Source organism: Canis lupus, chromosome 3 (assembly GCF_011100685.1).
Source record: "Canis lupus familiaris isolate Mischka breed German Shepherd chromosome 3, alternate assembly UU_Cfam_GSD_1.0, whole genome shotgun sequence".
Taxonomy (NCBI): Eukaryota; Metazoa; Chordata; class Mammalia; order Carnivora; family Canidae; genus Canis; species Canis lupus.
The window spans coordinates 63,487,451-63,499,207 of record NC_049224.1 but is presented as its reverse complement, the minus strand read 5'-3'; the positions used below and the strand labels follow the sequence as shown (position 1 = coordinate 63,499,207).

At 43.7% G+C, this 11,757-nt stretch overlaps 1 protein-coding gene across 1 annotated transcript; it reads left to right on the top strand.

Annotated features, from left to right (window-relative positions):
• The first annotated feature begins 1,870 nt into the window (after positions 1 to 1,870).
• CLRN2 (clarin 2) lies at positions 1,871 to 10,532 on the top strand. The gene is made up of 3 exons (XM_038532106.1): positions 1,871 to 2,600; positions 8,630 to 8,809; positions 9,831 to 10,532. The coding sequence occupies exons 1-3, from the start codon at positions 2,348 to 2,350 to the stop codon at positions 10,094 to 10,096; spliced, it is 699 nt and encodes a 232-aa protein (XP_038388034.1). The 5' UTR covers positions 1,871 to 2,347; the 3' UTR covers positions 10,097 to 10,532.
• The last annotated feature ends 1,225 nt before the right edge of the window (positions 10,533 to 11,757 follow it).

Below are 11,757 nucleotides of genomic sequence, written 5' to 3'. Positions count from 1 at the left end.
GTGAAGTGTTAAACATTTAAAGTATAGTATGCTACAATTTTTGTATCACTGTTTTGGCAATATTATACATGTTTTGTGTCACCCTCCCACCATACAGTGTTGTACAAAGCAGACACACAGATGTTTGCTCAATACACTTGTGCCAGATAAGGCACACAAAAATATGTTCTTAGGGAACAGGATGCAGCCCACAACACCATCTATTATCAGAAGCTTCATTATCAGGAACAGAATTGCTAGAAGACCCGATGAGAAGGTTAACACCATTTATTTGGTGCCCTCTGGATGCCATCAATCCCATGACAGATTAGGAAACTGAGCATGAGAGTCTCAAGCACTTGCCCAGAGAAATAGGAATTTTAACCCAGATCTTTAACAGAGCCCTACTTAACCACACTTCCATTCAGCATTGCCAGAGCTTGTTGGGAATCATCTGTTTCCCATATTTTTCTAAAGTAATTATTCTAAAAATAGTTGCTCAATCTCTAAAATACCAAAAGTTGACATAGGTCCATCATCTGAGGCAGAAATACAATGCAAAGGTATTACACAGATCCAAAGCAGACTTTCATTACTATAAGAATAAATAACATTATTGGTCATGTATTAACATGAAACCCTTCTTCTCAGCCTTTTGTATCCATTCACCTCCAGAAAAACATTTGCTATTTCAGGATACTGTGATGAAGATGAGCTGTTGTATTTCAAAGACCTGAACTCCAGCCTCAGCCCTGACATCCAGAGTTCTCATGAGAGAGGTCATTAGAATAGTATGTCCCGGGATCCCTGGGTGGCGCAGTGGTTTAGCGCCTGCCTTTGGCCCAGGGCACGATTCTGGAGACCCGGGATCGAATCCCACGTCAGGCTCCCGTTGCATGGAGCCTGCTTCTCCCTCTGCCTGTGTCTCTGCCTCTCTCTCTCTCTCTCTCTGTGACTATCATAAATAAATAAAAATTAAAAAAAAAAAAAGAATAGTATGTCTCTTGCCTACCAGAAAGGGTTTCTGCTGCATCAGGGGAGAGCAAACATATGGCAAAAGCTCTTTGTACTAAGGAAAGCTCTACACAAGCTTCAGAGACACTCTCGTTTATTTTCATTGTGGAGAGACCACAGAAGTGAACCCCACTATAGGGAAGGAAACTGACATGTTCCTCAGGCTCCTTGCTGCTCTCCAAGTGAGGATTCTGGAACTCTTGCTGGCTAACAGTGGAAATTCCTGAACCCAGACCCATGTGACCTCCAGACCTCTGTGACCAAATAAAACTTTCACTGTGCCACTTCTCCCGAATTTGACTCCCCAAAACTATTGAGAGTTGCTGTTACCGGTCTCACATGACATTAACTTGACATAATAGATTAAAAGTCAAAATCGAAAAGCCACAGTATAAGATAGAAAGTGGAGGGGGGGCAGAAAGTAGGGAAGATTTCATTCTTAGTAGCTACAGATTAAAAGAAAAAGAAACAAATCTTCTGTATTAGAAGTAAAGCCCCCCCCCCCCGTCCTGCCCCCCCCCCCCCCCATGGTAGGACTATCTGCTAACACAATAGAGAAATGTTTTTCTTTCCCACTTCAGATGACACAAAGTTGGTGATGGGGGAGGATACTGCTGGAGAAGAGGAGTGTTGAGTGTTGGGGTCCAGGCTGCTCCAGCAGCCACAGACTGATGCCTGCTGCAGTTTTACCCGTGGCAGATTCACCCAGTGATAAATCCAAGCATCATATAGCCTTGTTTACACATTTCAATTAAAAGCCTTGAGAACAGAGGTCATAGCATGGTATTAATAACAGTTCTGGTTCTGACAGCAGTGACATTTTAGAGAAAGAAATGCCCAGGCACGCAGCCAGGAGCTAGACATTTGACACCACGCATTGCAGGCAGCATTCTAGTGCTAATCATCACATGCTCCTTTTCCTTCTATTGTATGCATTTTTTTGAGAGTAGTTAGTGTCTCTTTATAGTCAGATCCACCTAGTTTTGCCTGCTAATGACTTCCTGGCCATCAAGAGGTCCACGCCAGGGTTATTTAAATACCTGAAACGTGGAACAATTAAACCCTCTGCTGAAACTGTAGCCTAGTGGGAGCTATAGGATTACTTCCTTGGGTAACTCACTCCTCTACACTTGAGTCAGGTGAAGGCGGTCTAGGTAGAGACTTCCGGATGTGCTTGTAGTAAACATGGGCTGTGGAGGCAGGCACTGAGGGGGGACCAGGAGGTGCACTCGAGATCCCGAAATGGTGTGTTTGGAAGAGCTGACCCTGGACCAGGCAATTGCAGAGTGTCCAGAGAATGTCAGCGACTCTCGCTGCTGCCTGGAAACCTGTGGGATGACCTGCACCCACTAGGATGCCTGGATGGTTCAAAAAGGCGTGGTATGGGCTGGCATCTTTACTCAGCTTCTCCTCCTTTATCCTGATCATCGTCGCCCTGACAGTGCCCCACTGGCTGAGTGGGAAAATCCTTTGTCAGACTGGAGTGGACCTGGTCAACGCCACCGATCCAGAGCTGGTCAAGTTCATTGGGGATATTTACTATGGGCTCTTCCGAGGATGTAAAGTGCGACAGTGCGGGCTTGGGGGCCGCCAGTCCCAGTTCACGAGTGAGTATACTCAGGGCATGCAAGCTGCTGTAGAACACTTTCCTTCCTTCCTTCCTTCCTTCCTTCCTTCCTTCCTTCCTTCCTTCCTTCCTTCCTCTTTCTCTTTCTTTCTTTCCTTTTTTTCTTTCCTTTTTTTTTTTTTTTAATTTACAAGGGTGCTTATGCCTAACTATGGGATTTGACTTCTGCCTCAATCTCAGGCATGATGACATTCCTATTCAGCATCAAGAACTTTTTTTTTCTGCAGAAGTTTATAGAGACATAAAAAATAGGGATTTGTATACTTCTGTAGTTTACCTCTCTTTGAAATAACTATTAAAATATTGAGCACTTACATGTATCAGACATTCTGCTAAATGGTTTACATGGCTTCTCTCTTTTAAGCCTTATAACAAATTTATGAAGAAGGAATTCTTAACATTCCCATTTTGCAGAGGACTACACTGAGACTTGGAGTGGTTATATAACTTGCCTGAGGTCCCCCAGCCCGGAAACAGCAGACTTCAGACCCATGCCACGTGTCGGGGGCATTCTCAGCCAGCCCAGCACGCTTCCACTTCTATTTATATAAAAGCTCCAGAGTCTCAGAACAGGCAAAGGGGCTGCTGTATGCTGGACTCTGCAGTAAGCCTACTTTGTTTGAAAGACCAAATTGGAAAAAAAAAAAAAGAAAGGAAAGGAAAGGAAAGAAAAGGAAAGGAAAGGAAAGGAAAGGAAAAAGGAAGGAAGGAAGGAAGGAAGGAAGGAAGGAAGGAAGGAAGGAAGGAAGGAAGGAAGGAAGGAGAAAAGAAAGAAAAAGAAAAGAAAGAAAAAGAAAAAGAAAAGAAAGAAAAAGAAAGAAAAAGCCCAAGTTGGGTGATCCTGGAGGGAAGACCTAGGGCAAGGTACTGGAAGCTCTCCGTTAACATGAGCAGGCACGGTCAGTGGCTGACATCCAGTCTTACGTCAGAGCTGCTCTGGGTGTAAACAGAGCAGAAATCCAAGCCCAGCTTATAAGGGATCTTCTGAGAATTAAAAACAAAGCAAAAAAGGCAATATTCTGCAAATCTTTAGAATCCATTAAATTGCTCGTGAGAACAGTGTCCTCCACAACCATTATTAATCAACATAATGCGATGCAAGGGGACAAGGAATTTTACTCAATCGGTTTCTATATTTCAGAATCATAGTTTTTAGAATCTTCCTTGGGGTTAAGTATCTTATTAAATGCATAAAGACAAAGCTAAAGCCATTGATAAATATAATAATAGGAATTGGCATCCCTTATATATGTGAAGGAAATGTATATTTGTTATGGATAATCAGGGGCAAAAAGCTCTGGGAATATTTATATTTACCCAACAATGAAATTGGACCAGAGATATTGGAAAGATAGCTGTTAAAAACATTACTCAATCACACACACACACACACAAAACAGAAAAAACACACACATGAAGAAGTAAAAATAAAAGACATCAAAAGGAGACCATAGCAACTATACACAGTAGGTGGTTCTGAATTGGGTCTTTTTGCTATAAAAGACATCACTTGGTGAGACAGTTGGTGGAACTTGAATAGGGTGTGGGACTAAGTGGAAGTCATGTACCAGCATTAACTCACTGATTTTGGTATTGTGGTTCTGTAAAAGAATCCATCTCTTTTTTTTTTTTAAAGATTTTATTTATTTATTCATGAGAGACACACAGAGAGAGGCAGAGACATAGGCAGAGGGAGAAGGAGGCACCACGCAGGGAGCCTGATGCAGGGGACTTGATCCCAGGATCCTGGGATCACGACCTGAGCCAAAGGCAGACCTTCAACCACTGAGCCACCCAGGTGCCCCAAGAGAATCTCTTTTTGAATGAAATAGACCCTAAAATACTCAGGGGTGCAGGGGAAATTTACCTGCAAACAGTTCAGAAGAAAAAAACAAATTCCTTTGTACCATTCTTACAATTTTCTGAAGTTTGGGATTCTTTTAAAACTATACACACACAAATACAATTGGGGGAGAAAAGGCTCAATTTTTAAATATAGTTAATTGAGATTAAAGAACCTTATGAAGGAAGTTCCAAAGCTTGAACAAGGGAGTGACAGTCAATAGCAGCATGATTCCAGAGACTTTAATGAGTAAGATAGTACTTAGGGGATATAATAAAAATAGCCCTTGGTAATTATATATCATGATATATCATGTTACCATGACAACTGCCTTCTTACATTCTAGATAATTTTTCTGGTATGTTTATTATTTATTATCTGTCTCCACTCCTTTAGTATGTAGTGCCACAAGGGCAAGGATCTTGTTTTATTCATTGATGATCTCAAGCCCCCAAAAGAGTGCATCAGAACACTGGCTCTCAAGAACATTGGTTGAATGAGTAACAATAAAGTGCTTTTAAATTAATTTATACTGAATGTTCCCATGCAAGATACCAAACTTGTGATCTGTGCTACACTAATCCTCCACAGTTCTGCCAATTAGGAGAAAACTAAGGCTCAGAGAGGTTAAACAACTTGCTGAAGGTCACAGAGCCTTGAATGCTGGAGCCAGACCCCAACCCAGGTTAGCCTGACCCCAAAGTTCTACTTTTCATCATGTTGCTCCTTCTGGAATTTGTGACTGGCAACTTTCCCAAAGCAAGGCATCATCCTAGTCATCCTTATTGTTTTTCCAGAATTCAGCAAAGGGAGGTGGTAGATGAATGGGGATTCTCAGGGGTGGAAGGATCCAGGGTGGACAGATCCCATTAAAAATGACTAAGTGGGGATGCCCAGGTGGTTCAGTGGTTGAATGTCTGCCTTCAACTCAGGGCATGATTCCAGGGTCCTGGGATCGAGTCCCACATAAGGCTCCCTAAGGGGAGCCTGTGTTTCCCTCTGCCTATGTCTCTGCCTCTCTGTGTGTCATGAATAAATAAATAAAATCTTAAAAAAAAAAATGACTAAGTGGTCACCCCAACAAATGGAGGGTGTATTAGTTCCCTAGAGCTCCCATAACAAAGTACTACCATAAATTGGGTGACTTAAACAATAGAAATTTATTCCCACAGTTCTGTAGGCTAGAACTCAAGAAATCAGCAAGTCAACAGAGCCATGCGCCCTCTGAAACCTGTGGGGAAAGGAGCCTTCCTAGCTTCTTCCAGCTTCTGGTATCCCAGGGGCATTCCTTGGCTTGTGGCACTGTCTCCCAAGGCATCCTCCCTGTGTCTCTTCACATGGTCTTCCCTTTGTAGGTTTCTGTGTGCAAATTTCCCCTTTTATAAAGACACCAAACCACATTGGATTTGAGCCCATCTTAACAACCTCATCTTAACTTGACTAGCTCTGTAAAGACCCTATTTCCAAATAAGGTCATATTCTGAAGTACTGAAGATTGGGACTTCAACCCATCTTTTTTTTGTGGGGAATGGTAGCCAGGGCACAATTCAACTGGTATTAGAAACTGTGAGGTGGCAGCTAGTAGGTTTAGCATAATTCAGGAATCCCTAAGCATAAGCACTGTTTCTGGAGAAGGAGATGAAGCAGACACCAGCTTTGCAGTAGAAGATGGCCCAAGGAGAGGAGATAAAGACTGAGCCCTTCCTCGGCAGCAGCCAATTAAACCCCTTCCATCCCAGCTCACAGAAAGTAAACCACCTTCGTCAGAAGCCAGAGCAATTGAGCACTTTGCCCACTGGAGGAACTCCATAAATGTCCCATTCCCTCCTCTGCTTCCTTCCCAGAGGGATGTACAGAGACAGCACCCAGGGTTCATCTAACCCGATCTGCTCTCTGAAGCACCAGAACCGTGTGAGAATCATAAAGGATGTTTGAATATCAGCTCTGAGGAGGGCAATGTTCAAGACAGTTTTGTTCCCGGCTGCCTCTGGGTGTCCCAAGGGAGGTTATATAAACTTCCATTTGCAGCAACACCTTGGCTGTGATTTTCTTTGAAGACTTTCACTGGAGCTGGGCCAGGCTCCTCCTGTGTTGGCCGATTTTGCGCCACTGCAGGTCAGGGACAGACTTGCACCTATCACAACGTTCTCTTGGACAGGGCTGAAGGTTTGAAAAGAAAAAAAAAAACAAAAACAAAAAACGAGGGCACATCAGGAAAGGAGAGAAGCCTTGCAAATAAAAATCCCTTGGGAAGAAGCTTCAGGTAAAGTTTCTGACGCTAACAAGATAACCACCTGCAGATTAATACACATGGAAATACAGAACTAGAAAGAAAGTTAGATTAGAACTAGGATGTAAATGTGAGGCATCTGGAAACTTCAGTGGAAAGGTTTTTTTTTTTTTTTTGGAAAGGGTTTTAAAGGGAGAAGAACAAATATTCTAAATCTCAAGCTTGGGAGAGACACCAATCTTCTGTGAATACAGGGAGGCAGTTGAGCCAGCAAAGAACTAGGGGAATAAGGGGAACCAGGAAAACTTTGAGTCCCAGCTCCCCAGTGGGGACAAGGAGGGGCTGATCATCAAATGATGACACCAAATGATGAAGCAGGGAGTTCAGACTCACAAGATGGACCCTGATTTGACCACGAGGTGCTCAGTAGAAACCCTGGATTAGCTGCAGAGGAGGGGGATAATGCTTGGGTGTTCTTTAGCTTCTGTCAATTTAATTCATGTGTAACTACTGAAAACAGTGATCTAAACTCCATGTATCATGTGGCATCTGGGACTATAATCCTATATAGAATTCAGAGTCACCTTGCCCAAAGATAAGGGACATAATGTCCAAGCCTAGGCAGAAATGGGTTTAATAAAATTTACCCAGGGGCACCTGGGTTGGTCAGTGGTTGAGTGTCTGCCTTTGGCTCAGGTTGTGATCCCGGGGTCCTGGGATCGAGTCCTGCATCAGGCTCCCCGCATGGAGCCTGCTTCTACCTCTGCCTATGTCTCTGCCTCTCTCTGTGTGTCTCTCATGAATAAATAAATAAAACCTTTAAAAAAATAAAAATAAAATCTACCTTATATCCTTGTCACAAGCAGTGAGTAAAATAATGATGTAAAGCATTTGGCTCTTTATGTGACTGCTCAGTAAATGTTGATTCCCTCGGTACATACACAGCTATTTCTACTCCATTATACTGATGAGAAAACTGAGACTCTGAGGAATCACTCACTTTTCCTAAGTTAGAGAGAAACAATAGAACAGCAACAGCCACAGCTGCCTTTTTGAGAGTTCAGTCTTTCCCAGGCAATATCTGCCATACTGTATCATTTACTGTTCATAGCTACTATGTGGTGGCCAATATAGAGAAAACAGATACAAATTAATAAGTCACTAAATTATCTGCCACATAAATATGGAAAATTGATATTATAATAGACTACTACATACATGAGTGTCCTTCATACAAGAGGAAAAATGACTACCTTGCCAAGTCATTTTGAGGGATCCAAGATGATGCTCCTAGCTTCCTATTAATACTCACTAAGTGCAATTATTATTTCTATGCACTTCACTTGATTCACTCAATAATCTGGAAAGATGGATAGGGGAGGCAGGATTTAAAGGATCTAATTTTATACTTACGGCAAATGAGCAAAACGGATTTGAATTCAGATCTTTAAATGCCAGGTCTAGGCTTCACTCTGCTTCACCCTTCTACACTCTTCGCAGATGTACCTGAAACCTCTTCTACCTCTCTGATTTAATGAAGGCAACTCTCTGACCCAGATCAAAGCTTTTCAATCAGCCCTCCTTGGCTGACTCTCTTGCCAACCTCCTTTGCTAAAGAGACACTATCTGGGGCTGGCGTCTATTAGCTCACACCAGATCCTAGGGCTTTGAAGTCAATGCAACTTAAATTGCCAGCTGGGATACATTTAGATTTTGCATCCACTGCAAGAAAGAGAGGATTGTTGGCCAGCTGACCAGTGGCAAATCTGGGGTGCATGAATTCATCTCAGTAAGTCTCCTCCTTTTTGAGAACCCAGCCCTTGCTGCCTTGCCCTCATTCCCCTCTATTAAAGCCTCTGTGGTAAGCAAGCCTGGACTGTAGGAACTTGAGTTCAGCTCTGACACTGAAATCTTGGCTGTGTCTTCTCTCCCCCAGTCTTCCCCCACCTGGTGAAGGAACTCAATGGAGGCCTCCACGTGACAATTCTGCTGCTCCTCTTCTTGGCCTTGGCCCTGGCTCTGGTCAGCATGGGCTTTGCCATTCTCAACATGATCCAGGTTCCATATAGGGCAGTCAACGGCCCCGGGGGCATCTGCCTATGGAATGTCCTTGCAGGTAAGGAAGGCCCACAGGGAGAGAAATCCACATCTACTGCCACCACTAGACTGAGTTCCAAGTAGGTAGGTGCCTACCGCAGCCTTCCCTAGTCTACAAACTTCCTCATGGATATGAGTGTCCTCTTTGCTGAAAGTTGCAGAATTTCTGTCACATTAAAGAGCCAAATTGGTGGCATGAGTGAGTGGATGAGGACTTAGAGCAAAGAGGAGAAGTGGGGTATGAGAAGAAAAGAGAAGGGGGGTGGAGGGAGGAAGAGAGGGCACTGTGGGAGGAGGGGAAGAGGTAGAGCACTGCTGTGAGGGTGGGAGGGAACCTTCCAAATAACAGGAGATGAGGCACCTGGCCTCTTTGATCGGCTTCTTTTCATTTAAACCTCACAACCTGGGACGCCTGGGTGGCTCACCAATTGAGCATCTGCCTTCGGCTCAGGTTGATCCCTGGATCCTGGGATCGAGTCCCACATCAGACTCCCTGGGGAGCCTACTTCTCCCTCTGCCTATGTCTCTGCTTCTCTGTGTCTCTCATGAATAAATAAATAAAATCTTTAAAGGATAAAAAAAATAAATAAACCTCACAACCTTCAGGTTACCTGGGTGGCTCGGTCAGTTAGGCATCTGTCCTGGTATCGAGCCCCACATCAGGCTCCCAGTTCAATGGGGAGCCTACTTCTCCCTCTACCCCCTGCTTGTGCTCTCTCTCTTGCTCACTCTCTCAAATAAATAAAATCTTTAAAAAAAATTTTTTTTAAATAAAAGCACATTAAAATGTGTGTCACCCCCAGCACCTAGCTGGCTCAGTCAATAGAGTATGTGTGTGTGTGACTCTTCACGTTGGAGTCTTGAGTTAGAGTCTCACCTTGGGGGTAGAGTTTACTTAAGAAAATAAAAAAACCATTGTGTCCCCCTAAATATTTTTTCAACCCAAAGCAAGTGTGTTGCCTGTGCTACAGAAATGTCACCTATGGTCAGTACAGTTGTACCGAGTTGCGCACCGAATGAGGGTGATGTTTGGGTTGCAGGTGGAGTCGTGGCCTTGGCCATCACCAGCTTCATGGCCGCCGTGAAATTTCACGACCTGACTGAGCGCATCGCCAACTTCCAGGAGAAGCTGTTCCGCTTCGTGGTGGTGGAGGAACAATATGAAGAGTGCTTTTGGATCTGCGTGGCCAGTGCCTCTGCCCACGCTGCCAACTTGGTAGTGGTGGCAATCAGTCAAATTCCGCTCCCGGAGATTAAGACCAAAATTGAAGAGGCCACGGTCACGGCTGAGGATATCCTATACTGATGGCCCTCTGCTGCTTACACCTTTTCCTGAGTCAGTTCTGCAGTGTGAACGGGGACCTCCCTTTGCGTGCAGCCTTAGCAGTCCAGAACGCCCATGTTCTGGAAGGTAAGAAGAAAAAAGTGGAGGGAGGAAGGGCGGTGCCTAGATCAGAAAAGAAAGCTTTCCTGAACTCCTGGCATCCCTGCCCTTTCTTCACACTGACCTTGGAGTTAGAGACCGCTACTTGCCAGCTGTGTGGACACTGGACAATTCACTTAATGTCTGCTTCTCACTCCTCTCATCTTTAAAATGGGAGTAATAAGACCTCACTAGGTTGTAATGAGGTTGAAATGGGCAATATTGTTGCCAACCTTTGAATGAATAGATGTATCTATGATTAGAGAGCACTCAACAAATATAAGGTAATGAACACTCCAATAAATACCTATAGATCCCTGCTCTGTTCCACATAATATTAGAGGGGATGTAAAGTGGCATATGGTAACCTCCCTGTCCTCCAGAAACATTTCATCTTTCCACAAGACAGGCATCAGATAGCAACAATACCACGAAGAATGGAAATACCTGCCTTCTCTTTTTTTCAAGTGGCTACTACATACCAGACACTTCTAAGAGTCTTACATATACTGGGTCCTCGCTATAAATTCAGATTGTTGGTACTACTTTATTTCCACTTTATCGATGAAGAAACTAAAGTATACAGAGATTGGGGTAAACCAAAGTTTATACTTGTAACCACTTTGCTAATCTGTTGTTTGATAGTCAAGCAATTGGAATGCAATGTGCTAAATGCTGTAACAGCACATGCATAAAGGACTAAAGAAGGAATTTCTTCTCCCAGATGGGATGTGGCATGAAAGAAAGTATCTGAGAGTTGACATTTGATCTGAACTTCGAAAGATGAGTAGACTTTTTCCAGTGGTTTGGTGAAGGGCACGTCAGGATGAGTTAATAATGAGGGGGAGGCACAAGGTATGGAATTACAGAGAGCCTGGAAGCATGTGAATACCCAGAGGGATGAGAATGTTCTAATTCACCAGATAGGTAAACCCAGTTTCTTTGTGTTGGGTTTCCCGTAAATGGTACTATGATGGTTAATTACATGTGCCAACTTGGCCAGGCGACTGTACCCAGATATTTGGTTCAAATGCTATTCTAAATGTTTTTGTGAAGGTATTTTTTGAATGGGATTAACACTTCAATCAGTAAAAGAGAGTAAAAGAGATTGCCCTCCATCTTGTGGGTGGGCCTCAACAATCAGTTGAAAGCCTTAGGAAAAAGAATGACCTCCCTCAAGGGATTGGGAATGCTGCCAGCAAGCTGCCACTGGACTCCAAGTGCAACTGCTAGATCTCCAGCCTGCTGGCCCACCCTGCAGATTTTGGACTTGCCAGTCCCCACAGTCATGTGAGCCAATTCTAAACATAAAAAATTCTTGGGTGACTCAGATGGTTAAGCATCTGCCTTTGGCTTAGGTCATGATCCCAGGGTCCTGGGACAGAGCCCCATGTTGGGCTTCCTGGCTCAGCTGGGAGCCTGCTTCTCTCTCTCTGCTCCTATTCATGCTCACACTCTCTCTCAAATAAATAAATAAAATCTTTTTTAAGAAAATGGTCTTTCCCTCTGCCTGTCTCTCTTTCTTTGCCACACACAAATATACA

What these genes read in the sequence shown, in the direction of transcription:
- CLRN2 (XM_038532106.1), top strand. Translation starts at nt 2,348, where the DNA reads ATGCCTGGATGGTTCAAAAAGGCGTGGTATGGGCTGGCATCTTTACTC. An exon ending in CCGCCAGTCCCAGTTCACGA is followed by an intron (nt 2,601 to 8,629) that starts GTGAGTATACTC and finishes TCTCTCCCCCAG; the next exon opens with TCTTCCCCCACCTGGTGAAG. An exon ending in CCTATGGAATGTCCTTGCAG is followed by an intron (nt 8,810 to 9,830) that starts GTAAGGAAGGCC and finishes TTTGGGTTGCAG; the next exon opens with GTGGAGTCGTGGCCTTGGCC.